This window comes from Dipteris shenzhenensis, chromosome 9 (genome assembly GCF_047967505.1).
Source record: "Dipteris shenzhenensis isolate YYH24624 ecotype China chromosome 9, Dip_SZ_1.0, whole genome shotgun sequence".
Classification (NCBI taxonomy): domain Eukaryota; kingdom Viridiplantae; phylum Streptophyta; class Polypodiopsida; order Gleicheniales; family Dipteridaceae; genus Dipteris; species Dipteris shenzhenensis.
Window position 1 is genome coordinate 45,125,875 of NC_141604.1, and position 27,788 is coordinate 45,153,662.

Consider the following 27,788-nt stretch of genomic DNA (forward strand, 5'->3'; position numbering starts at 1 on the left):
TCCAACAAAGTATAAAGGGAGCAGGAACGAGTACCGGTTTAGTTTTGTAGGAAGGCAGAACTCAACCCTTGAAGTCTGCGGCTGCCATGGAAGGTTTGCGAGCAGGGGGGTGTTGTAGGCATCAATCGTTCGCGTTGCCTGTTGCCTTCAATTCGAGCTTGTTGCGGCACGATTGTCTTCATCAGAGGCCTCGCAGCAGCCAAACTCCTAGGAGACTCGCTCTCCACAGAGCTCCGGCTCCCACAGCTCAGTTACTCAGCCACCGGGCTGCAGTTCTTGCAACAACAACTGACCCTGACTGCAATCGAAGGTCTGTAAATCAATTCAGATCATCTGTACCTGATTTCTTCGCTCGCGCTCATAAATTTCTTCGCTCATTCAGAATTGCACTCTGCCACGTGGCGCATGCTCCGAGTCTACATTGTCATTTGTTCCCCGTCCAAGTCGTTCGCTTTTCTGCGACCTTTGTACTTGTTGGCAAATCTGCTATGCTGCAGTCTTTGGATTTAAGAGTAATACATATGTCTATATAGCCGTTCTGTTGTCCATGACGATGCCAGGAAAGGCCGACGCTCTTTTGTCGCTACAACTCTTAGCCATTTTGTCAGGCCCGTGTTCCTTGAATACATATTTCTTCTCAGTGTTTAACGTTGGCGGTGGTGACTTACAATTGAATCGACTTCTAGTAACGATGACGACACATCTTCATCTGCTTCTCTTCGTCACAAGCAGTTGGCGGACAAACTGCAGTTGTGTAGGCCAGTGGCATCTCAGAGTTAAAACTTACCTTTCATGCAGCATAAGAACACCAAGCACATAGTTGGGGAACCTTGTGGTGTTCCATACATATAGTGTTCCCATTACGACGTGTTATAGTTAGGAAAAGAACCAAAAAAAGGGATTGAATGATTTTTATTAGATGTCTAATGTTGTCTTTCCCACTAAATGCTTGTGAGCAGATTGGATCTCCGGTTGGCTGTCGGGAGTGAGGTTATTCCACATCCAGCAAAGGTAACTCAGTAGCTGGGCTTGTTCACAATTTTGACTTGTATGACACGACATTGGTGCTTTTGAGTCTGAATTCTTGATTTCCGAAAAGTACACAACGTACCTGCTTCCAGAATCTTTCAAACACTCACAGAAAGTTCATGGAGTAGGTAGAGAAAGGTGGGGAGGATGCATTTTTTGTGAGTAACTATAATGGAGGCATCCTTGCAGTAGCAGATGGTGTTTCTGGGTAAGTACATAAGCAGCCCTTTCATGCCATTTGGGGTTTTCCTTGCATCTGATCATCTGCCCATTTTGTTTTGGTAGCTATGAGGTCTCGTGGCAACTTTTTGCAGACAATTATTTAGGTTGCACAATTGTTGTAGCACCGTGTTTGAGTACACTGAAAATCTGGATTGTGATAGCTGGGCAGAAGAGAGCGTGGATCCTGCACTCTTTGCACGTGAGCTCATGGAGAACACAGCAGCAGCTTTACAAACTGAAGAGGTAAGCAGTATGCAGGACAAGTTCGCATCTTGCAAAGCAACAAGTGGATCTCATAAAGAGGCAGCACTATATCTGTGAGGTTGCATTAGTGTCCTCTCAGGGACTGAAAGACATTAGTTTCGTTTGGTTAGGGAATGTCATGAATGCAATTTCATTATTAATTTCTCTTACATGTTATCGACAAACCTGTCTTTGAAAAGGAGATATAGCTAGCAGTAGAGAATTATAGCTAGCAGGTGTAAGAGAAGGCATGTGTCCCTTTCAATTACACATACCCTCTCACAACATGCTGCAACTCTCCATGTTGATCTGTGGGGGGGGGGGGGGGGGGTTAGGAGTAGTTTGGGGAGGTTAGTGTAGTTGTGTCAGGGAGAGAGGTTAGGTTAGGGGGATTTTTTTTTTTTTTTTAAGGGGGGAAATTTAACTAAGCGGGAAAAGATAGGGCAAAAATTGTGAGTAAATTGAAAAATTAGGTAGAAGGAGGGTGAAGTAGAGGGAGAGAGTTTAATGAGGGATAAAATAAGGAAATATTACGGATAAAAAGGAAGAAAAATAGAAATCAAAGAATAGGGAGAGAATAAGTCCCTGAAGAGAGATGACTGTTTGTATCATTTGAGGGGATTCTATATGTAGCTTTATATACAATGTGCAATCCATAAACTTTGACAGACAGTTTTTGGCAACATATTTTCATGCAACCATGCACAGACCTCTCTGTAGCATAGTTTAGCTGTATAGCAGATGTAATATCTAGATAGATCAGGGGGTAGCAATAGCTTTAGATATTTAAGTGTTTAATTCTGAAATTCCTAGAGGTTATCATGAGCAAATTTGCATCCGATTGCTGCATGTACTTCTGATAGCTATCCAATATACGTTTACTATTATATGTGGTAAATTCACAAATGGATAGACAATACCTGTAATTGCATGGCCTACCACAGGACATAGTAAAGTAGGGTTGCAAAGTTCATGGCTAGTTTTTGGTTGAGTTAATCAATCAAATGAGAACAAAATTGACCCTAGCACTGCCTATCACGCTTCTACGAATGGCCACCTAGAGAGAGTCAATAGATGGCAGGCATTTCTGTTCGACACTTGAAAGGTCGTGAGACAGGTGGCTTTACCTTGTAGAATTCTGTCATGTTTCTACCAAGCACACGTCCATTGGAATGTCACCCTTTGAGGCCCTTTATGGACTTATAGTTAAGCTGCTACCACTGTAGTTTAGGGGCAGCCTTTAAATCAGAGTGCTATTGATGAGTTCTGAGAGGATGGGTGCTATCTTGCAGTTGGCTAAGGAAATATGGCTACGATTCAAGCTTGAATAGGTTTTATACTGCTCAACAAGGGCGAATGTTGAATTTCAAAGAGGGGACATGGAAGGAACGTGGGGTACCTTCCACTACTAAACAAAGATATGCTTCATCAAAAGGCAATCCTGATACAAAGCTGGCACACAGGTTTTATGGACCCTGTAAAATTATAACGAAGGTTTGTGAGGTAGCTTATTGATTGGCATGGCCCAGATACATAATGTTTACCATGTTTCTTTGCTCAAAAGGCATGTGGGTCCCAGTATTGCTGTTTATACAGTAGTGCTGTTTATACAGAAGTCACATTGAGTATGTTTCTGAGAAAGTTCTACTCAGAAGTGCGTATTGAATATCACATGTTTTCCTAATGAGGAGTTTCTTGGCAGCCGGATTCAATTGTCCAAGCGTACCTAGATCTTCTCCACTGTGTAATACTACACCATCTTCAGGGTAATTGTGGCCTGTTCACGTGATGGGATCCCACACAGTCATCACTGAAGCAATTGTGTTGCAAAGCTGGTTCTACAGGAGATATGTTTTGTATATTTCCTTTTTTGATTGATCATGGCATTGTATTTTGAGGACAAAATATTTCCTTAAGAGGGAAGGGTTTTTAACATAGGTAAGCTAAATAGCCTTTCTAAACGGATGTGATATAGCTAGATAGGGCTCAGGGGTAGATAGCTTTAGAATATCTTATTGTTTGATTCTGAAATGTTGAGAGATTATTACAAGGGAGTTTGGATGTGGGCCATATGATTGCCACATGCACTTTTGAGAGATATCATATATACATTTTGTACTATATGTGGTAATCCACAAATAGCTGCAATGTGTACATGTATCAAAAAATATCCCATATACACGTGCAATTTGGCCCAACCCTAATCTGTATAAAAGGGGAATGAGTCCCACCATTTAACTATTTTTTGTCAGCAATTCAAAATCCAATCTGGATCTCAAGGCAAGTTCTTGCTTGTTATGAAGGCCTTGGCTTGTGACCACCCTAGCCAATGGCTTGCGACTGGTGAGTGTTTCAGTCAACACTCCAGTCAGTTAAACTCAAATACTTTCCCTACGTGTTCTGGTTGCAGTGATGTCTTTCATATAATATTTCTGAATTCATTGCTAAGGATGATGTGTGAACCAGTTGTAAGGATGGTGAAAATCTTATTCTCTAAGTATTATATCCTTTTGAGCATGCTCTTACAGCATAGCCATGGCAATAGAGGGCCCTGGCCACTTTTCACCATGTTTCCCTGTGTGTTCTGGTTGCTGTGATTTCTTGCATATAGTATTTCTAAATTCATTGCTAAGGATGATGTGTGAACCAGTTGTAAGGATGGTGAAAATCTTATTCTCCAAGTATTATATCCTTTTAAGCATGCTCTTACACCATAGCCATGGCAATAGAGGGCCCTTTTTTCACCATGTTTCTTGGACACAAAGGTTTCAAAATGTCACGACATCTCGAAATGTTTCAGCTTCGAAGAAACATGTTTTTTTATTTCTATAGATAGAAGACAGTGACCAATACAATTGTCAAGGTTCCATATTCTATATCAATATCCAACTGCCTCTCCATTTTTTTCTCATGGTAATAGCCACCTTTGCCAAAGTTCCATCTTCTCAGCTCTATCTGGTGGAAATGTTATATCAAATCAATTCCTTTCCTCTTGTGGCTCCTTATTTCTTCCTTTTTTCGAGGTGATAATGTATTTTAAAATTCACACCAAAGCCTTCATTTGTTGAAAACTGCACTTGCTCCTTATTTTTTTTCTCTTATTGTTCAAAATTGTCCCATCGATACTTGATCTTAAATGTTTCTTATTTGAGAAAAAAGGTGGTTATAAGTGGCATTATAGTTTAGGTTTTGGATATAATGCTTGAAGTGAAGTCCTTTAGGAATTCAGAATATCATGTCTGGAATTTTTATCTTGGTATCCATTTGGCTAGGCCTCTCTTGTCTTTGTAGCTTGATTCCCTTGAAACTACTAAAACCATGTTTTTGTTGGATCTAGCAGATTACAAATTGTCCACGGCAATTGCTAGGACAGGCTCACGAGGCAACTTCTGCAATTGGGGCTGCTACAGCGTAAGTGGATCAATTTTAATTAAAGTGACCATTGACGCATTAAGTAAGCAAGTTGCCAACTATCATTTAGTTTTGACATGGTAGTTGTTTTGGTTTGGTGCGAAGCTAATGTGGGCTTATCATCAAAGCTTTTTGTTGAAAGAAGCATTGTACATTTCATTTTATGAGCAAAAAAGCAGTATGGTCACATATACATGATGAAGTTTGTTGCTTCGCACCAATGATTAGTAAGAGGTTATTGGGGGAATTGGCAAGCTCACCACCCTGCCATAGACACAGTATAAAAGATCACTCTCGAGAGCAAAGCACCATGTTGCATACTTGGCCACAACTCCCACGTCCCATACCACGAGACAGTCCACCAATCCACATGTTATGCTAGACATGGCATAGGCCTGCTCTAGGTCCCAATATTCCAAGGATTGCATCCCGAGGGATTCCCGCAAAAATAAGCCCTAGGCTCATATATATAGACTCACCCATGGGTGTCCCTAACTTAAGGGCACCTGTACACTAGGGATAGTGTTAAAGTATAACTAAACGCCTTTGAAAGGGCCTAGTGTCTAGACCTAACCTCACCCTTAATGCTAGCTCATGGTATGTCCTTGGGTCATAACATGTAGAATTCGTCTAGGATCTAATCCTAAACACAGTCTAGCTAAACAAAAGGATAATCAGTGAGCGACTCACCTCCCAGCCACCCCCGAGCACGTGGGCTGGAGATCAGAAACCCACATGCCCATGCCTAAAGCTCTGATGTCCTATACCACCAGCGCCATTTCCAAAGGAACCATTGACACGGCATCTCGTGATGCGCCATGTAGAAGGCTCAAGATCCAGACAAGACCATGCATTGGTGTGTACACACTAAATGAACTCACAATAGGCTTGGTCACTGTTATATAGAAGAGCATGCCGCTTTATGGAAAACATCCTAGCTAGAATTAGCCAACTGGCCCTTTGCTAGTGTCCTTTTTCCCTCGTTAGCCTGCTTTCTTGAATCCCAGACCTTGTTTGATTAAGTCCACTAATCTGAGGACTGGTGTCTAGGTACCTAACATTTTTCCTATCTTTTGAGTGTTACTCTTAAATTGAAATTAGGAAAGTTCTTCTGCAGACTAGCAATTGACTCCCGAGTTGAGTCTTCCTCAGACTTATCCTTCCTTTGAACTTTAAACTCCGGAATAAGTTAATTCCTACGTTTCCTTTTCTAAAAATTGATAACCTTTTCAGATTCGTGTGGAACATAGGTCAAATCCTCAACTTCAACTAGTTCTTGGGGCAAAACGAGACTGTCTGCAGTCCATTGGTATTCGCGAATATGCACGCACTCCCTTAGAATTTCTCTAGGCGAACGCCATCTATCAATATAAAACCATGTTCTATCTTACGCAGTCCTGATAGATTCTCATGCAGTTACCAGCATCTCTTCCATATTCATCAAAAACTCTTTAGTTGCATCCATCTTACTTCATAGTTAGTAATCTTGGCCTTCATCGTAGGCCAGTAAAAGGTCCGTTTTACGAATTGTCATAGGTTCGCTGATATTTTAGATGACCTGCAGTTGGGCCATCATGACATTCATATGAAATTTTCCTGCTAACCTCTTCGTCATTAGGAACGCAAATCTTCGATCTCGGAACAACAAATTGTTCCATGTAGAACTAACCACCCACCATGTGAACAGATGGTATCATCCCTGAGTTTGGTCTATTTGTGTGGAGCTCCCTGTCTAGACCTGCTGCCAATACCATTGAAATCATTGTTGGTCCTACATAGCCCTCTGAAGGCATCGTAAAGATCAGTTCCAATCTTCGTAAAACTCAAAGGGTTTACCTCACAAATGCGACTCAAAGGATCCTGTTCAAGCTACTTTCTAATATCTAATATCCATTTCAAAATCTTGCATTAATTCAGCCCACCATGCATTTCTTCCCCTCAACTCAAGTCTGTCGCATATGTATTTGAGAGACTCGTCTTTTGGCAATATAACAAACTTGGCTCCATGAAGACAATAACTCCAAGTTTTCAATACATAAATAACCGCGTATAATTTCTTTTTTTGAGTAGGCCACCGAACCTGAGTATCATCTACCTTTTTGCTCTGTCGGTCTTTCTAGAATAAGGCTGCACATACAACAAAATCGCTAGCATCAGCCTCAATGACGAATAGTCGGCTGGGATTTGGTAAAGCCAATACAGGTGCTTCTTTCAGCTGAAACTTCAGAGTCTAGAAAGCCTTGTCCAGCTATCAGTCCAAGAGATAAGATTGTTGGACCAAAGTCCACGTCCGTTAAGGAGGTTCGTCAAAGGAACAGTTAGCTTGGAGTAATCCCTCACTAACTTCCTAAATGCAAGACAGTGAATCCTAGAAACGCTTGAAGCTGAATTACTTTTTGAGGAACAATACGTCTTGAATTCTCTCATGATCAATGCTAAAGCCCTCTTGGGACATTTATGTCCAAATGCAAGTGTTCTTTACGAAAGAACTCTCTCTTAGACTCCTATGCATACAACTTCTCAAGCCTTAGTGTCGCTAACACACAAATCGGAGATGCTCGACATGCTCATCAAGAGAATGGGTGTATACAATGGGGTGTCTACGAATACGACTACAATTTTGCTGTGAGATTCAGGAAAGATGTTTTTCATCATGAGCTGGAAAGTCACCGGAGCACTTGTGAGTCGTCCAAAAGGAGTACTAAGAAATCGTAATAGCCATAGCTAGTTCGGAATCCCGTCTTATAAGCTTCTTTCTAAGCTATGTGTATCTCCTATCAATCATCTGCTCTAGGAAGGGGATATCGGTTCTTAAATATTATCTCATTCGACCTTTTATTGTTCACACACATCCTCCAACTTCCCTGCTTCAATAGCACTAAGGAGATTTACTTTTCCTACTATGCCCCATCCGTAGGTATTCCAACAACTATCAAGATACCTTGTCTTCTTCCATTTGATTCATCGTGTAAGGTGCCATGCTTACAAGCTAAGCTCCTTGAACTAACTCTATCCGATGATCTACCGACCTAATGGGTGGTAAACCAAGCAGCTTTTTAATTTCTAAGAGTGCTCATATTTCCCATGCATCTAACTTAGAAGATTCGTTAACATTATTTACTTCAAATGCAAAATTACAGAATACACTAATACACTTCTTACTCAATGTTTGCAATCATAATGACAACTTCCAATGAGTTTACAAGGGGTGCAGGATAGGACATTAAAATCACCCTCTGTAATACATACGGTAGGTACACCTCGTTTGACAAAAGTTAACCTATGACTCTGCCAATCAGTTTGGACATTCAACTTATGTAACCATTCTTTTTCCAAATTACATCCAAATTCATTAACATGAAATCTAGATCTTCTGGGCAATTGCTTGTGGTGATGTGAATCTAGTCTCACAAGTCGATCCCAAATGTGCTTCCCCACTAACATGTCCACCTCATAGACAGGGTCACTCGGCTGCATTAGTATCCCCAACTTCTGCACAAATTTAGTATCTAAGAAATTGTGAGAACTTCCAGATTCAACCAAGATGTGAACGGTTTTATCCGTGACCGACGGTCGTATATGTGAATATGGTGATTGGGTTTGAACACTTTCATGTTTAAGTTAAATCATTCTTCCAAAGACTTTGATCTAAGACTATGGTATGTATAGACAAGATAATGTTACCTTTGACCTCCATCAAAGTAGCATTCTTTGGCTTTCCCTTCAGCTTCGGTCATTGCATCTTCATGTGCCCTTTTTGCCCACAAAGGAAGCAAGGACTCTCCTTCACATATTGAAGGGTTTGCTTAGCTTTCTTAACTCGCTTTACAGTCGCCTCAATTAGAGTCTATGAAAGACTTTGGCGTTGAGTCTGTGTAACCCTTGTAGGACAAAGTGCCTTGTCTGCATAAAGATTTTTTGCTCAGACCTTGTGGTAGGCTGAGATTTCTGTGAAGAACTTCCCTTAGCCATGGTGTTATCGTAGATCTTTGCATATCTAATAGCATCCTGGAGGTTTTTACTACGATTGTTCTTCACTTATAGCTTATGCTCTTTCGCCAAACCATTGATAAAGAATCCACACAGGGTAGTAGGATCCATATATGAAGCTTTGGATTTCAGATCTCTAAACTATTGTGTCAAATGGCAACTTTTCCATGTTTGGGTCTTGAGATGCACTTCTTAGGCTGCAAACAAGTCCTTTCATTCCAACTCCGTGTGCTGCTCGCTCATTCGTCACAAGGTTATCTTCAGCAAAATCAATCTCATCACCCTCTTCTCCGCTAGGCTCTTCAGAAGGAGGCATGCTGGTGCAGCTTCCTCGTGCATGCGGCTCCCTTCAGCCATGGGTAGGAGACTAGAACAGGGATGTGAAGGTGGATCGAGATGGAAGAATTCAGGGAATTCACTCCTATTCATTCATAAACAGCCGCCTAGAGCCCCCCCCCTTCCCCCTCCCGCAAATCTTTCACCCCTTTGGGGGTAGCATACACAATTGCTGCAAATCGATTCCGTACATCCTACTCCATGAATTGCAATAATTTCTACCTCATGACACAACAGCAACTTGCAAAAGCAATTTGCACTGCTGGAACCCACTCATGTCACCATTGGCTTGCATACCTTGCAACAATCCCTTTATGTTGAGGGCTGCTCTAATACTACCTGTAGAATTTTCTCTAGGATTCAACCTAAACACAGTCCAATTAGAAATCAGCAAAACACAAGGATAATCAGCAAGCGGCTCACCTCCTAGCTACCCCCGAGCACATGGGCTAGAGATCAAACTCCCACAAGCCCATGCCTATAGTTTTGCCATCCCATACCAATAGAACCCATTCCCAAGGAACCATCAGCATAGCATCTCATGATTCACCATGTACAAGGCAGGAGTCTAGGCAGGCTCAAGATCCAGACCAGACCATCTAGTGTCGTGTACACACTAAATGAACTCACAATTGCCTTGGCCACTCTTATATAGAATAGCATTCCCAAGAATCTAATTAACCTGCTTCATTTATCCATCTGGCTCTAGATGCTCAGATGAACTCATACTCAGCTTAAAGAACAAATTTTTGGACATAGTCAGAGTCGTGCTGACACAGAAGCTTGATTTCTAGTCGAATAACTTAATTTTAGAACTTTCATAATTCCACATAAAAATACCACAACTTTAAATGCATTTATACCACATACATCCACATAAAAATACCACAACTTTAAATGCATTTATACCACATACATCCACATAGTAAGAGAAGATAAAAGAGATAGAGACAAGTACACCGGCACCCGATTGAGTGAGAATGAGGCCGCTCCCCCCAACTGGGTAAAACCAATTGTATTTTTTTCATATTCAATGATGTAAGCTTAGCCTCACTACAATGGCAGTACAGATCTTTGGACAAAACCCCTCCTGGGAAATCCAAAGTTCTAGACCAAGACAACGATCTTCCTTTTCAAACTGGGACTCAGATGTACGTATGATGAGAATCATCCAAGAAAGTAACCACTGGTAGCCTCTAGCCCAGTACCAGGTGGAGAAAGCCACAGAAATGGTCTTGGTTCTCCTCCTTATCCCTTAAACACAGGAAATTGAGATTCTACCCATTAGGATTAGTATAGAAACCTTAGACTCTGAAAATATCAATTCTTTTCAACGCAAGCAAAACCCTAATTGTCTAAAAATTTTAAAAAAAGACAGCTTTCAAATAAAATAAAACACCTTCAAGATCAACCAAAAGCAAAAAGCGATTTGGAAACAACAGAAAAAGAAATAGCTCAACCATCAATCGCACCTTATAGACTAAAGGTTGGCTGCTAAAGACAGAAGGTGCTGCTAGAGAGAGAAGTAGAGAGAGAAGCCGTCTAGAGGGAGAAAATGTCTAGAGAGAGAAAATGTCTTCTAGAGAGAAAGAACACGTCTAGAGTGAGAAAGTGTCTTCTAGAGAGAAAAAGTCTAGAGAGAAAACGTCTAGAGTGAAAACGTCTAGAGAGAAATCACCTGGAGAGAGAAAATAAAACCTGAAAATAAAGAAGCGGTTGGTGAGAATAGAATACCCCATTTGATCAAAATTTATGCACCATAGAGAGGCTGAAATAGGCCGCTCAAGTGTGCAACAATAGGGTCAAGAGATGGCATGAAAAATCAGCAAGAGGATGGCTGGAAGTAGTGCGATGAACAGCAGCAAGAGAGGTGGGAGGTATTTAGGTAATGTGCAGCAACAAGAGGAGCGATTGAAATAGGCGATGGATGGGCAGTAGGAGCAGGCTGAGAGATAGGCAATGGACAGCATGAGAGAAGCAAGACAGGTAGGGATGGATGGGCAGTAGGAGAAGGCTGAATAGCAATGCTAGGGAGGAGTAGGAGCTCGAGTTCTGAATCAATCCCAGAAGAAGGCTGGCCCTTAATTTATAGAAGAGCTAGGGGAGAAAAAGCAAACTCAAAAGCTAGGGTTAGGGAAAGAAAAAGCATGTACAAGAACAGGGAAACCTTGGAGAAAAAGCCAAAAGTAGGAAAGCTTAAATCCTAGAAAAATACGAAAAGAAAATAACTTTTAATAATTTAACTTTTTATTGTATACCACACTACCAATACACAGTAAGTAATTAATCGAGGGACCTTGGACTCAATTAACCCTAGAACTTAAACATCTTAGATCTAGCTCTAGACAACTCGGAATTCTACCAAGCTGGAACCATCTTTTAGCTCTCGGAAAGCCCTAGAAACTAATGGACTGGGCTTTGAGATCACTTCCAACTCCAAAACTATGTGATCTAGATTTGTCCTCATTGACTAAGCATCATAGCCTAACACATTAAGGCCCACCCCCAAAGCCATTGAAGGTGATGAGTAAAACAATCGGATATGGAGAACTTTTGTAGAACCCTTATAGAACAATGGGGTATGGAGAACCCTTGTAGATGTGCGAAGCGTCATCAGTCTCATATGGCATGTTGGTAATTTAATAACAGGTGGAGGGTGATCCGATAAGGTCATTCGTCTCGTAACTTCAGTGGTGTGAAGTCCACCCCATGCACTAGCTTCTGACATCCTATCACTGGATGTGCCTATTGAAGATCCATGGCCATGCCAAAGATGGCAAAGAGAGAGACCGAGCTGAAGACGGTAACAAAATACCATATTGAAGATGGTAAACCTAGGCCATGCTAGAGATGGCAAACCAAGACCGTACTAATGACCGTAGATCACACTAAAGGTGATAGAGCCAGGCTGAAGGTGACTGGTCATGCTGAAGGCGACAAATTGCACTGAAGGCGATAAGAGCTCTGATGTCTGGAAAGGGTCACACTGAAGGTGACAAGTGCTATACTAGAGATAGCAATGCATGGTGATCAGCCATGTAAAGAGAGTATTCTAAACTGCAGATGAAGATGTGCACATGTTAGCAAAAGATGCCCAACCGGGATGTGAAGTCCTGTCACAAGAACTCACATAGAAGGATACACACGTGTGGTCAAAAAAAATGAGATCTCAAGAAAGTAAAACAATGATCCAAAAATATAGCAGTGAGAAAGAGCCATGTTACATTCCCTCCGTTGCCAAAAATCCAGTTGCCCTCAACTGGCAACAAGTGAGACGGGAATTCTTGAATTGAACGACCCTCGGTCGCTGAAATAGTAGCCTTGAATTAACAACGACCAAGTGGAGAAATCCAAAAATATCTTGATATAATATGAATTTTGATAAATCGTAATCAGCATGATATTGCCCATCCACCACTTGTATTAATAGTAGGATAATCCAAAACTTCAGTAGATACTTGCTCTTATCTTGATAGTAATTATATTAGACTTGAGCCTTACTTTAGTTACATGTATCAATTACCATCCATAAAATTTGCAACCCTCGATCGTCGATTTTGTGACTCATAAGTAAGGCTTGTACTTTGTAGCCATGTACAATAGATGTCTCGACAAATTTCAAGAGCTCCTTTTGCTCCTTTTCCTCTCTTTACTGAATAGTAGAGTATCATTTAGGAAAATTGCCAACAAAATTAAAGTGTACTTCCCCCTCCCCCAAAAAAAGGCTCTTCATATGGTGGAATATGATGGGAACTGTACTCGATCCAAGAATACACAACCCTTCTTTCCTATACTTGATGTTGAAGAGCACATCTGCTTCGTGTCTAATGCAACATCTTGTGGCTGATTTGAATCCAACTTGAAATGTCTTTTATCTTGGATGAATCTGTTGCCGGGTTTTTTGACATAGTAGCAAATTTGTGTACCAATTCATTGACATAGGAAAGAGTCAAGGTTCTGTACACATATTGACTTGGTGCTTTATGGCAATTCACAACCAGAACCGACACCTCGTACTCAAGCCCAAACAGGAAATACTCTGCATAATCCATACATCTTGACAAGCTAGTATCCTTCTTCTCATTTTTTTCAAATTTCTTTGGATTGCTTTATAATCAATATATTTCGTTGCTTTCTCGTATGGCACTATTCTGTCTTCTATTCCAGACACATTTGGCTTGTCCCCGAGAGTGCAAATCTTTCACCATTCTCCCTCTTTTCCTCAATTCTTTTCACTAGAGGAATAATTTATTTCTAGGTCTTTGGATTAAAACACTTGATTTCATCATGAAGAGTTCCATTTAGGCCACTGAGATACTTACATGCTTGCTCTTGTGGTGTCTTCTTCTCAAGAATTTGAGGATATTGGTGACTCTTGAGCTTGATATTTCCCTTTTGTACTCTTCTTTATCACCATTATCCTATAACATATTTTCCACATCAAAAAAAGGTAAAGGGCTATGTCTACTTACCTCTTTCGGGAAATTGATTCTTCGAAGCATGATCCTCATTACACTCCTTCATCCCATGCCTTCTGTGGTCTGAAGCTACCCTTGAAGCTTGTAAAATATTGGCTGCAAACTTTGTTTGTACTGCCTCCATATCTGCCTTAAAGTAATTGTTGAACTTCTTGTACTTCCTTACCTTGTTTCATATCTGCTTGCTTGGGAGCTTCGTCTGCCTCTGCCTCTGCTTCTAAATACTTGGAGATCTTTCATGGACTTGTGGCAACAGTCTCCTTGGCTGCCAAGGTTACTTTCTTGGCTGTCCCCTTCAAGTTTCTTCTAGAATTTACTATGGTAACAAAAGACCAGACACAGATGTGACCCGATCATGCACACGAGGGATTCCCTATGATGACGTAGGATGGGATTCTAAGTAATACTAAGTCCTTCAACTGGAAAGGATGAACCTGGCTGTGAAACTTGTCAGAGTCGTGCTTACACGGAAGCGTGATTTCTAGTCAAATAACTTAATAAAATTAGAATTTTTGAACTTTCATAACTTCACATAAAATACCACAACTTTAAATGCATTTATACCACATACATCCACACACACATAGCAACAAAAGATAAAAGAGACAGAGACAAGTACACCAGCACCCGATTGGGTGAGAATGAGGCCGCTCCCCCCAACTGGGTAAACCCAATTGTATTTTTTTCATATTCAATGATGCTTAGCCTCACTACGATGGTAGTACAGATCTTTGGACAAACCCCCCTCTAGGAAATCCAGAGTTCTAGACCAAGACCTAAATATAGGACTATTACAATGATCTTCCTTTTCAAACTGGGACTCAGATGTACATATGATGAGAATCATCCAAGAAAGTAACCACTAGCAGCCCCTGGCCCGGTACCAAGTAGAGAAAGCCATAGAAATATCCCTTAAACACAGGAAATCAGATTCTACCCATAAGGGTTAGTATAGAAACCTTAGACTTTGGAAATATCAATATTTTCGACTGAGGCAAAACCCTAATTGTCTAAGAATTTTAAAAAGAGACAGCTTAGAGATAAACTCAAACACCTTGAAGATCAACCAAAAGCAAAAAATGACTTTGAAACAACGGAAAAAGCAACAGCTCAACCATCAATTGCACCTTATAGACTAAAGGTTGGCTGCTAAAGAGAGAAGGTGTTGCTAGAGAGAGACGGTGTCTAGAGAGAGAAAACATCTTCTAGAGAGAGAACATCTACAGAGAGAAAGGAAGGCATCTAGAAAGAGAGAATCAGTCTAGAGAGAAGGTGTCTAGAGAGAGAAAACAAAACCTGAAAATAAGGAAGCGGTTGGTGAGAATAGAATACCCTGTTTGATCAAGATGTATGCGCCATAGAGAAGCTGAAATAGGGCACTCAAGTGTGCAGCAATAGGGTCAACAGATGGCATGAGAAATGAGCAAGAGGATGGCTGGAAATAGTGCGATGAACAGCAGCAAGAGAGGTGGGAGGAAGAGGTGATGTGCAGCAACAGGAGGAGCGGGTGAAATAGGGCGATAAGAGCTTTGATGTCCAGGAAGGGTCACACTGAAGGTGACAAGTGCTATACTGGAGATAGCAATGCATGGTGATCAGCCATGTAAAGTGAGTACTGTGAACTGCGGATGAAGACGTGCACATGGTAGCAGAAGATGCGGGGATGTGAAGTCCTGTCATAAGAACTCACATAGAAGGATACACACGTGTGGTCAATAAAATGAGATCGCGAGAAAGTAAAATAGTGATCCAAAGATATAGCAGTGAGAAAGAGCCATGCTACATCACGGCCATTGATGATCTCATCTGGTAAACCATAAAGACTAAACAATTTCTCCACAAGCACCTGTGCCATTTGTGGGACAAAATTTTCGGTCTTTGCTGGAATAAACCTAGCCATCTTCATGAATCTATCCACAACCACCCATAGGGTGTCATGCCCATGTTTGGTTCATGGTAGTTCAACTTTCAAATCCAAGGAATGCTCTGGGATTTCCAATGGATGCAGCAAGCCACCTTGTCTCAGTCATTCTGTCATATTGACGTGGCATTACTGAATCAGTCTGCATCCTAAAAGGCAATAGAAATTCTACTTGATCAAATCCAATGTTTGTTGGATACCACGATTCCAGCACAAGGGATGTCATGACAGTAGAAGAGGAATTTTCCCTTATGTCTGACCTTACTCTTTTGAAACAAGAGACCATCGTGAATGGAATACTAATCTCTGATATATCTCCCCCTTGAACTATAACGACGTGATTCATCTAGGCATGCTCCAACCTGGACTTGTTGCCAAATATGGTTGAAGTAATGATCATGCTCATATAGGCCTTTTGAGGGATAAAAAGAGATCAATTTGGATCTCAGTGGAACTCATAAAGTTGATATAATCAATGCGATTCAAGCAACCACCACATTAATGGTTCTCCTTCTATATTGGATTTCAAAATCAAAATCTTCCATCAACTCAGGCCATCTAGATTCTAGCCTTGCAAGCACACAAATATATTTTACATGGGATGTAGTTAGCTTTAACTAACAAAAACCACGGGTCGGGAAATTCTGGAAGAAGGCTGCTCCAATGGCATAATTGTTGGCTTCCATCTCATCCTCAAATGGTTCACTTGTATCAAAATGTGCAACATATGTGTGGTCACCGCATGCTTCAACTCTCTAAAGCATGATTCCAGAGCATCTGTCCATATAAGACATCTGTACTTGTTCTGGTTGTAAGAAACCCCCTTCAAAAGGTTGGAGAGGGGTAGCACAATGTGGGTGGAGGTGATCTATCATGTTCTACGCCCTCCATAGGCACTTGTCCTCCATCAGGCCGTGAGAAGGTGTATGAAAGTGAAAAGAGCAGGTGAGATTCAGGGAAGAAGATGAAGCATCAAAATGACTAGTGCTTGCATAGGGGTAAGAACCCTATATGTTGAAGATGTTTCAGGACCAACTGCTCCTTGAAATGTGATTTGCACTCTTAATTCCTGCACGATTTTGATTAACATTGTTCCTGTTTGCTCTTTTCAGTACTTAATAGAAAAGTGGGTTTTGTATAGATGTGTATTATATGTGTACTGTTTATTTATTTGCAAACTCTTGCAATAGTGTGATGATTCATTCCTATGTTGTCTTCAGTAATCTAATTTGGTGGTTCTCTGAAATGGCAGCATTGTGGCAATCTTGGGAAAAAAGGAAGGCATCCTTCACATTGCAAATGTTGGAGATTGTGGCCTGCGTGTTGTTAGAAAAGGTGGCCAACCCGGATTGAGATGGCACTATCAGCCCCAATCCTTTCTTTTTGGCTCTTGAGCTTTTCATGCATTGCGTGGTGTATCCCATATTTCCGTATGGAGCTTGCTCTAACGGTTTTCTTTAATACTTAATAGAAGTCTCTTTTTTGAAAAAAAAAAAAGAAAAGGTGGCCAACCCAAATTCCTTAAATTTGGTGCATAAATATGGCCATCAATTTCTGTATCATGCACGAAGTCTGGTGCATAAAATAGCTTTAGGTGTTGATTGAACAAAAGCTGCAGGAATTCATTCATCAAGTACAAGAAAGTCTATAGCAGATGTAACAATTGTGTATTAATGCCATCAATTTATGAAGTTTCAGTGCATAAAATAGCTTTAGATAGTGATTGTACAAAAGCTGACGGAATTAACTCTCAATTAAAGGAAGTCTATAGCAGATGTAACAATTGTTAGTTTGAAGAAAACAAGAAATCCTTACATTCTTAGGTGACCTATGTAGGTAAAGTGGTTTTTGCAACCTCGCCACAGCAACATTATTTTGATTGTCCATACCAACTTGGTTCAGAACCAGGCACTCAGACATCTAATGATGCCGCGGTACACATTTTGAGTTCCCTACAATTGTAATGCCAACACATTCTGCACACTCTTTATGAATTTCGGCTGTGTTTTTCTTTCAAAATAACTGTAATCTGATGTGGACCGACTGCCAACTTAAATTTATACGCTTGAATTCACCTGCATGGGTGTGTGCATGGCACATTAAGCATGCTTCTATGATTGAATGCATCTACATGCATGCATAATAATCAACAGAGTGTACATGCTTATGCACACACAAGGAACAAGTGGCATCCCTATCCTTGGAAATATCCATAAGGAGCTGTTGTTTCTTAGAGAGCTTTAGTTTCTCACATACATCAGAAGAATTTCTATTGGTTTATGCTATTTCTTCCTCGTCCTGAATGTTCTAATGCATTCATGGTGATGGATTTATTGTCTATATCCTTCTTATAATTATTTTAATAAATGGATTTGGTGCAGCTATATGCAGTTGAGGTGATGGAAGGGGATACGGTTGTCATGGCATCAGATGGTCTATTTGATAATGTGTACGACAGAGACATCGAAACTACTGTAAGCCTTTTTGGTGGATCTGACAAGGACTCTGCGCAGCAAACTGGTATGACAGTCACCCTTTTCTGTTTTTGGCTGTTGTACCATTAGTTTGAATATCTATTTGTTTGCTATCTGCATCACTTACCAAAGTGATGATGAAAATGCTGGTAATGCAGCTACAGCATTAGCTTCACTTGCAAGCAAGCACGCAAAAGATGTCAAGTATGAATCGCCCTACTCACAGGAAGCTATACTACAGGCAAGATAGTATATTTTATTTGGATCCTCATTGTGCAATATAAAAATTTTCATGGGGTCACATGGCACATTGTGTGACAAAATATGAAGAGGGGAGAGGAGAAGAGTGGAGATGAGGAGAGAGGGCACAGTTAGAGAGCACACCACAAATGACTAACTGTACACTAGATTTAGTTGAAAATGTAGAATATATACAAACCCATTGAGGGTTAGGGTTAGGGTTAGGGTTAGGGAATCTAACCCTTTCCTTTATAGCACTCTATTGGGTTAGTGCTATGCACATATGATCACGTGATGGTGCTATGCACACATGATCACATGATATTGAGCGTGAACTCTCAACACCTTCCCTCAAGATCAATATCATGAAGTAAGCCTTCCCTCAAGATGATGATTCTGGGGAATCAAAGAAGGATTGAGCATTACATTCCATCACACCCCTTTAATGGGAATGTCCTTCCTTTGCGTCAAACCAAGAGCTAATCGGTGTTTCTTGAAAAGCTCTTTACCTAATGGTTTAGTAAAGATATTTGCAACATTCTCTTTGCTATTACAATGCTGCAGTGTGATGTTACCAAGTAACTCTCTTTCTCTGATGAAGTGCTCTCTGACATCAATGTGCTTTGTCCTGGAGTGATATACTGGATTCTTGGCCAATGCTTGAGTCGATTGATTATCATAGTACATTGTTGTTGGCTTTGACTCATCAAAGTAATCTGTTTTTAACAACAGTCATCTGAGCCATATAGCCTCAAGGCTCACATGCACCTGTAGTGAGTACCCTATATTCTGCTTCAGTCGAAGACAAAGAAACATTTGGTTGTTTGTTTGACAACCATGATATAGCACCTTGACCAAGGAAAAATACATATCCATGTGTCGATCTCCTGGTCTCATGATCTCCGGCATAGTCACTGTCACAATATCCATGCAACCATGGATGACTTCCTTTGTATACTATTCCAAACTGTCTTGTACCTCTGATGTATCTCAAGACTCTCTTGGCTACATTCCAGTGAGACTGTTTTGGATTTGCCATAAACTATGCTAGTGAGCTTACTGCATAACAAATATCTAACTGAGTGATAGTCAGATATATAAGAGATCCAATGAGCTGCATGTAGTACTTGTCATTGACTGTAGGCTTTTCTGAATCTTTAGTAAGTTTCAAACTCTGTTCCATGGGAGTGGCTACAATCTTGCAATTTGCCATATGAAACTTCTTCAGGAGACTATCAACATCATTGAGCTAACTCATGAATGTACTATTTGAATCTCTCCAGAACTCAATTCCAAGACAATATTGCATAAGTCCAAGATCTTTCATATCGAACTCTACAGATAAGTCTTGTTTTAGTTTTCTAATGAAGCTATCCTTGCTTCCTGTCACAATCAGATCATCTACGTACAAAAGTGCAATAGTAATGTCTTCCCCTTGAACTTTGTAGTAGAGAGTATGATCTGCAATGGATTTCATGTATCCCAGATCAACAAAATACTTATCGATTCTGCTGTACTAACTTCTGGGTGCTTGCTTTAAGCCGTAGAGACTTTTCTTGAAATGGCAAACCTTATTCTCCTTTCTTGGTTCAATATAACATGCTGGTTGTTGCATGTAGACTTCCTCGTCTAGATAACCATTGAGAAATGCATTTGTGACATCGAGCTGGTACACATTCCATTTACTGAGTGTCCCTAGTGATATCAAGAACCGTATGGAATCCATCTTTGCTACTAGAGCATAAGTCTCATCATAGTCTTGACCATATTGCTATGCAAATCCTTTTGCAACTATTCTGGCTTTGTATCTCTGAATACTTTCATCTGGATTGTACTTCACTTTGTATACCCATTTGTTTGCTATGGCCTTCTTTCCTAGTGGAAGGTCGCATAATTCCCAAGTATTATTCTTATACAAAGCATCCATTTTTTCATTCATAGCAGTTTGTCATTCTGGCTTGTCTACTGCATCTTCGAAGTACACTGGCTCTTCTGTAGCCATGATGGTAGTCATAAGAGCATAGTTGGTGGTTTCAACCTGAATTGCTTTGCCTTTCTAAGTATATGTCGGTCTGGCTGGAGGTCTAGTTTCCCTAGTAGACCGTCTAAGCTGCTGTGGCTCTGCTTGGGGTGTTGCTGGCAATTCTTGCTCTTCTTCATCAATCTGTTTTGTAGATGACTGTGAAGTTGATGCTTCCATCTCCTGTGTATTTGAGGTTTTCCATTTTGATTCCTCATCAAAGATTACATCTCTGGAGATAATGACCTTGCGGTTGATGGGATCATACAACTTGTATGCTTTGCTTTCTTCACTGTAGCCAACCATGATGCATTTTACGTGACTTCGCATCCAATTTCCTGTGATGATCATCATGTATGTGGGCATATGATATGCAACCAAATATGCGGAGATGCCCAATGTGTAGCTTATGTCCAGTAAATGCTTCATAAGGAGTCATACCTTGTATCGGTTCAGTAGAAAGCCGATTAAGCAAATAGTTTGCAGTGGCTATTGCTTTTACCCAATACTGATTCGGAAGATGCTTCTCACTAAGCATTGTTCTAGCACTATCTGCTAAAGTCTCACTAAGATGCTTCTCACTAAGCATTGCTCTAGCACTCTCTGCCAAAGCTCTTGTATTCTGCTGAGGAGTATCTGCACAAGTGAATTGTCTTCAAATGCTGTGACTTCTGCAAAAGTTCATGAATGCTGAAGACATGTATTCACCTCCTCTATCTGATCTCATGACTTTGATCTTTTTGCCTGTTTGGTTTTCTACCATGGCTTTTAATTCTTGAAATATGGAAAACACTTCAAATTTCTCTTTCAAAAATTAGACCCAACAATATCTGATGTAGTCGTCGATGAAATTCAAGTAGTAAAGTGAACCATTGATGTTGGGTCTGGGCATAACCCCATATATCTGTATGAATCTAATCAAGAATACCTCATGTATGAGAGGTACTTCTACCAAAGTTGGTTCGCTTTTGTTTGCCGAAGCAGCATGCTTCCCAAACTTTTTCAAGAAATTGTAGCTTAGGAATCCCAATTGCCATATTTTGATTCCTGAGATCTAACAAGTACTTGAAATTGACATGACCATATCTTTTGTGCCATTTTGCAGATAGTGGCATTTGTTACTGTTGAGCTGACATGGCATGCTTTTCTGGTACTGTAGCTAGCATTCTGTATAAGGGTCCTTTCTTGACACCTTTTGCTACTGGCTGACATCTTTTGGATTTGTCTCTGATAGTGCATTCATCTCTGTCGAAGATGACTCGGTAGTTGTGTTCCGTCATTTGACCTACTGACAAGAGGTTCTTACTGAGCTTCGGAACATAGAGCACATCTTTCACCAATCCTTTAGTACCAGTGAAATTGTTCATAGGGATAACACCTGTCCCTTGAACTGGATTCGGTGTATTGTCTACTCTGTAGATGACATTTTTCTGACCTTCTAATGGTTTCATCTCTATGAACCATTCCTGATGATTTGTCATGTGAGATGATGCACCGCTGTCGATATACCAAGGATCCTGTTTTGCTTGGTTGACTTAATAGTTGAAATCCTCTTTTTGATTGAAATCAGTGTCTAGGTACACTATATCAGTTTACTGCATTTTCTCGTTTGCAAGAAACATATCCCCATGTTCATTTGCAAAATGACTATGACTAGAATGTCCACCACGATGATTTCCTCTACCGCTGAAATTTCCTCGATTACTGTTGGATTGACCGCCTTGGTCGTACTGCTTCTTGCAGCAATCTCTTTCATAGTGTCCAAACTTGTGACAGTAGTTGCACTGGATGTTTGACATGTTGGTGGATGCATTCCCTCGTCCTTGGTTGGAATGGTTTCCTCTTTGCTGATGCTGATGTTGCTGAGGATGATGCTGATGCTGATTCTGATTTTGCTGATGATGATGATCACTGTTCAGGTATGATCTACCTCTGCCTCTGCTTCTGTCTGAAGCTGTGAATGCCTGATCATTAGAATGACCTTTTCGAGCTTGAATGACTTGCGTCATGAGTTCTTCACTAAGTAGGACTTGACTGAAGTTCTTCGAGTGTCGGAATTTGCCATTGAATGGCAATACTCTGGACTAGATTCTTGTATCCCTCTCCTAGTCCATTCAGGATTACTTGAACCATTTCTATAGGGTTCATAGTCTCTCCTGCTGCTGCGAGTTGATTGTTGTAGTCTTTTATCCGGAGTACACAAGCATGACCAGTTTCGCTACTGTTGCGGAAACTTTGGTTGATTTGGTTTCTCAGTGTGAGAATCTTGGATGTGTTCTTGGACTCGTAGAGAGCTGCGACCATATCCCATGCTTCTTTTGATGTCTTGACTATGTTGAGTTGTCCTAGCATGACATCTTGCACAATTTTCTTGATCAGATGATAAGCGTACTTGTCTTTCTTATCCCATTCTACCTGAGCTTGGGCAATGTCAGGATCTGTCAGGATCTGCAACAGGTGCGAAAACTGTGTATGTAGCTATAGATCCCGTTGTAGATCCTGCTGTTGGTGCTGTGACAACAGATGGAGTAGAGCTACCGCTGGTTGGATCATCCAATGGTCTAGGTGTAGACCCATCGACATACTCCCATTTGTCATGAAGTACAATCATGGTCTCCATTCGGTATTTCCATGTACCATAATTGGAGTTGTCTAGCTTAGCAGATGTCTCCAGATTGAGGTTGCTAGTCGTAGATATGGTGCAAAAAATATACTCAAAGTGTCGTGAAAATCACTATATGAATCAACTGCAAAAACACTGACTATGCCAAGTGAAATCTCTAAACTGTCGGTGAAGAACTGCAATATATATAATCTGATCTGTGTTACAAGGCTTGTGGCAAATGATGGTAAGAATAGCCAAGAGGCTTTACAAGGCTGAAATGATGTGCACAATGCCGTGAAATAGCTATATAGGCTTTACAATGATGGCATGTGTGTGAAATCAAATTATATGCTATCTGCTCACTGAACAATCAGGCAATGCCCTGAAAATTTTTGAAGTCTGTGCACTGAACTGATGAATGTTAGGTTTCAGGTAATGTAATGATGTGAAACCGTATGTAAGCGTATGGACTGACTCCGAGTAGGTACAAGTCAGGAATTTTGGGCCTGGCTTAGATTGGCAACTTGGGGAGATTCAAAGTGTCCCCTCTATGGTGATCTAGTCTACTCTGATCTAGATCTATACCAACCGTCGATCGATGAAAGAATAGCAAATAATTCATTTTCTTTTGTTCTTTTTAAGTGCTGGGTCAGATGTGTCAATGTAGAGGCGAATGTGCGTGTAGGAAGTGGATTTGTCAGCGAGGCTCATATGTGAGTGTAACTTGCGTCGAAATGTGCATGTGATGTGACGAGCGCGTAGAGCACGAAAAAACGAGTGACTTTTCTTTTTGGAGCGTCCTCAAATTCTTCCTGAATCAAGAGATATGACTTGATCTAGGTGGAGGGGCAAAAGGAGTGCAAATGGTGCTCAATGATGATGTGTCAATGTGGGTCACATGCAGTGATGATGTGGCAGTGTGCCTAGCAAGAGGTGTGTCTGTGGAGCCTTGTGCTAAGGTGGTAGGTGTGGTCACATGCAATGATTGTGAAGCACTGTGTGTGCCTGCAGAGGGTCAATGTACCACTTGGCAGATGAGGTGGCAGTGATGACTCAGCTTTGACTAGTCAACTATTGATTGGTCAAACTGGTCAATGATGACTTTGACTTTGATTGCCAAGCTGGAATACTGACGTGGCAAAGGTGATGTGTCAGTCAGTGATGACGTGGCACGTTAACATGGATGGATAGGCTAACGTGGCAGCCTCACGGGGCTACTGATGTGTCAGTTGGGGTGAGATGGCAGAGTGAGGATGAGCTACCGCGTGTTTGTGAGCGTGGAGTGGACTGTCGATGGTAGAAGGTGTGGCGTTGGAGCGCTGTCGCTTGGAGAGCGTTGTCATTTTGAGAAGTCACAGGGGAGGCTCGTGAAGGGAGCTCGTAGATGGGGCGCTGCTCGTCGGTTAGCCAAGACCTCTTACAGCGCCAACCAAGGCGCATCCAGCACCAGGCTATGGTTGCAAGGAGCTCGTGAAGTATGGCTGGAGAGCTTGGAGCTTTTGGACTTTGATGGAGAGGCGGCTGCTAGGTCGTCTTGAGGTGGCTAGAGGTCTTTGAGTCTGCGTGTCGGTTGGATGGCTTTGCAAGAGCGGCTGGAGAAGCAGGAGATCGTTAGGCGTTGCCCACACGGTTGGAGTTACAGAAGAGCCGTGGCCCATGGCTGGTGGCAAGCAGCCCGTAAAGATGCGCTGGCCGTTTAGGCAAAGGTGGTCGTCTGGAGGGGCTTGGGTGCTTGCTGGAGAAGAGCTAGGAGTTAAAGGTTGTAGAAGCTGTGAGGGTGTAGAGCTTCACTTGTATTCTGCCCTGTCTTGATCTTTTGGCTGGAAGCTCAAGGTCGCCTTTGTGCTCAATCACCTTGCTAAGTGTTGCCCATAGCCTATAGAAGACCGGTTGAAGCTATGGCGGGAGGTGGATAATCGTTGTTGTTGAAGCCGGTGGAGGTCATGGCTGGAATAGAACACTCTCTTTGCAAAAAATCTCTGAAAGGGAATGGACCTATCTCTCACTTTCTAAATGGAAACTTCTCAAAGCATGAACTCTCTCACACTAACAATGAATCTCTCAAGAAGAATTCTCCCTATCTTTCTCTCTCACTCGGAGTAGAACTATGAACGGAATGAATAACTCTCAAAGAACTCTCGAAGAAGATGAACGGACGGAAAATTCCTCTCAAATGGATGGAATTTCTCACATGAACGGAAATTTCTCTCACGGAAGAGAAAACTCGATCTCAATCTCTCAATCACTATCTCACTCTCACATACAGATCACAATGCCTCAACGGAAGACAAGGGAGCTCTGATACGATGACAAAATATGAAGAGGGGAGAGGAGAAGAGTGGAGATGAGGAGAGAGGGCACAGCTAGAGAGCACACCACAAATGACTAACTGTACACTAGATTTAGTTGAAAATGTAGAATATATACAAACCCATTTAGGGTTAGGGTTAGGGTTAGGGGATCTAACCCTTTCCTTTATAGCACCTATTGGGTTAGTGCTATGCACATATAATCACGTGATGGTGCTATGCACACATGATCACATGATGTTGAGCGTGAACTCTCAACATTGTGCAATATAAAAATTTTCATGGGGTCACATGGCACATCTTAGTATTGCAGGTTTTATAACAAATTTGGGAATTTGTTTGCTCTATGTAAGCCTTGAAATCTTTAATTGCAATCATCTTGCAGGGCTATGATCTGCCTTTATGGAAAAGAGTTTTGGGGCAGAAGTTAACAGGCATGTTAAGGCTTGTTATTTTTGCAACTTGTACCTAATACTACCATTTTAAATGTGTGCCTTTTCTTACCTATTGTGGTTGCCTTGATACCAAGTGTTGATTAACTTTCTGACTTTTGATGAACAGGAGGAAAGTTGGATGATATTACTGTTTTGATTGCACATGTGGTGGATGCTGAAAGTTTACCCAGGGATGAAGCACTGTCGTTCAGTGATGAGGTTCAAAAGAAAGAAAATAAATTTGAGGCTTCTCTAGAGGAGCCGGTCCAAATTTTGCAGGGGGATTAAGCAGTCTCCAAGCAATGAGGATGCTTTGTTAGTTCGAAGCGAAGAGAATCGATTCGAGCATTCTTCAGAGGAGGTGATCACTCATTGGCATAGGGTAATGACTGGAAACAGAATCAAGGGTACAATTGGATCATTGAGTAATCCTTTCAAAGCCAGAAGCTCATCATCTTCTTTGCCTGACATGTCATATTAAGGTTTTGTAAATACAAACATAGAATCCCTGATTTTGCTCAGATTTTTGGCGTTCAAGGTTGTATTATAGATCCTTTCTAGCTCTGGAAATTTATCAATTTATTTTTTCCAAATTATACCTGTGAAGGCAGCATTTACGAGGGGTGATGCAACATATGTACTAGAAAGGCTCTCTCAGTCAAGGGATTTGCTGTTTCCAATAGTATAGGATTTTGTATGGAGCATTTCTGTTTTGTTAAGACAATGGCATGTGGAAAACATTCAATGTTAGTATGTAATCTGACAAAGCCTCTTTAGGTCGCATTTATTTTAATCTTCAAAAATGTTGTATTGTAGCTGCAGTATCCATTGTAGATCTGAAAGTTTACTTGGGATTTTTTAACAGGAACATTCTACTATTGCTGGCTTCTGCAGTTGTAGCACAGAGCCATGTCTACTTGATCATTAGGACATTGGCAGATGCGAAGCCTTACAAAATGTTGCAAGGAAACAAATTCGGAAGGTGTGCCTGACAAGGTATTGAACTGTCCATCAAGGTGCTATTTCAAGTTCACAGGGTGCGAAGGCTCTTTAAAATGTGACTTTAATGCATGCTTTACATATATGAATGATTGTACTCATGCAATTTGTATTTTAATTTTGTGATTTATCATGTAACAAATTTGGGATGGTGCAGATTAGTACACTAGTAAAGACAAAAATGTGAGAGTTTCATCACATGCACAGCATGTTTAGGTCCAAGTCTTTGAAGATGAACATGTCCATCTCAAAATTTTACTTTATTAACTTCATATTTTCCTATGCTCTCTTGACTTGTCTGTCTATAGAGACATTTGAATTTAAGAACACGATGATGGAACACACCATTTTGAATCCATTTCAGCCTATATAATTTTAAACAAGGCTTTTGCGCACAGTTAGAGAATGGACTAGCATTCCAGCTCCAATGAAACACTCTTTTGTCCATCATTTATATTTAAAAAAATTGGAGCTATGCATTATGTCCTTTGAAAATATAGACATTTAATGCCATTCCTCAGAATACTTTGTGTCATATCATAACAAGATAGAAGTGTTTTGATGCACGTTAATAAAGTAAGTCTCAGTCAACCTTTCGCTGATGATAGTATGTAAGTTTGACACATGATTGAGCCCAAAGGAGCTAGAACCATCATTGCTTTGTTCAATAGCTCTTCTTTTCACATATTTCTCTCTTTATTAGACTTCCTTGCCAAGCCATTATTAAGAAAGGACATGTATATTAAAGTTTGTTACATAAGGACTCAAATTTTAGACAAGGTTCTTATACAATTGCTATGAACTTGATTAGCCTTTATGCAATGAGTTTGAAACAACATTTAATGTATGGGATATATCCTTGATTTTGATACATGAATCAACAACTTTCAAATGGTAAACAAATTTGCACCTTTTTAAACATGTCAATGGGTAATCCTTATTATGATTCGCAAGTAAGTATAGTTCCAAACTCTAAGCATGAGCTCTAGTATGGCTTGGGAGGATGGATCTTGGTCTCCAAATCATCCCAACTACACAACTCATTATTATATGATGTTAACATTTGAAGTAATAAGC

The 27,788-nt window shown here is 40.8% G+C and overlaps 1 protein-coding gene across 4 annotated transcripts; it reads left to right on the forward strand.

The window, feature by feature from the left end:
• The first annotated feature begins 86 nt into the window (after positions 1 to 86).
• PBCP (Protein phosphatase 2C family protein) lies at positions 87 to 26,708 on the forward strand. 4 transcript variants are annotated; one of them, XR_015541496.1, is made up of 12 exons: positions 87 to 310; positions 960 to 1,011; positions 1,158 to 1,237; positions 1,344 to 1,494; positions 4,835 to 4,905; positions 16,883 to 16,965; positions 17,467 to 17,564; positions 18,012 to 18,150; positions 18,263 to 18,345; positions 25,664 to 25,712; positions 25,840 to 26,183; positions 26,578 to 26,708. XR_015541496.1 is itself a non-coding variant. In XM_087378909.1 (11 exons), exons 1-11 carry the CDS (start codon positions 87 to 89, stop codon positions 25,998 to 26,000), a joined length of 1,191 nt encoding a protein of 396 aa, XP_087235035.1. In that variant the 3' UTR covers positions 26,001 to 26,555. The 4 variants fall into 4 exon arrangements, 2 of the variants coding, with proteins under 2 accessions (XP_087235035.1, XP_087235036.1); XR_015541497.1 differs by having other exon boundaries at positions 25,840 to 26,073; XM_087378909.1 differs by lacking the exon at positions 26,578 to 26,708 and having other exon boundaries at positions 25,840 to 26,555.
• Positions 26,709 to 27,788: the final 1,080 nt, after the last annotated feature.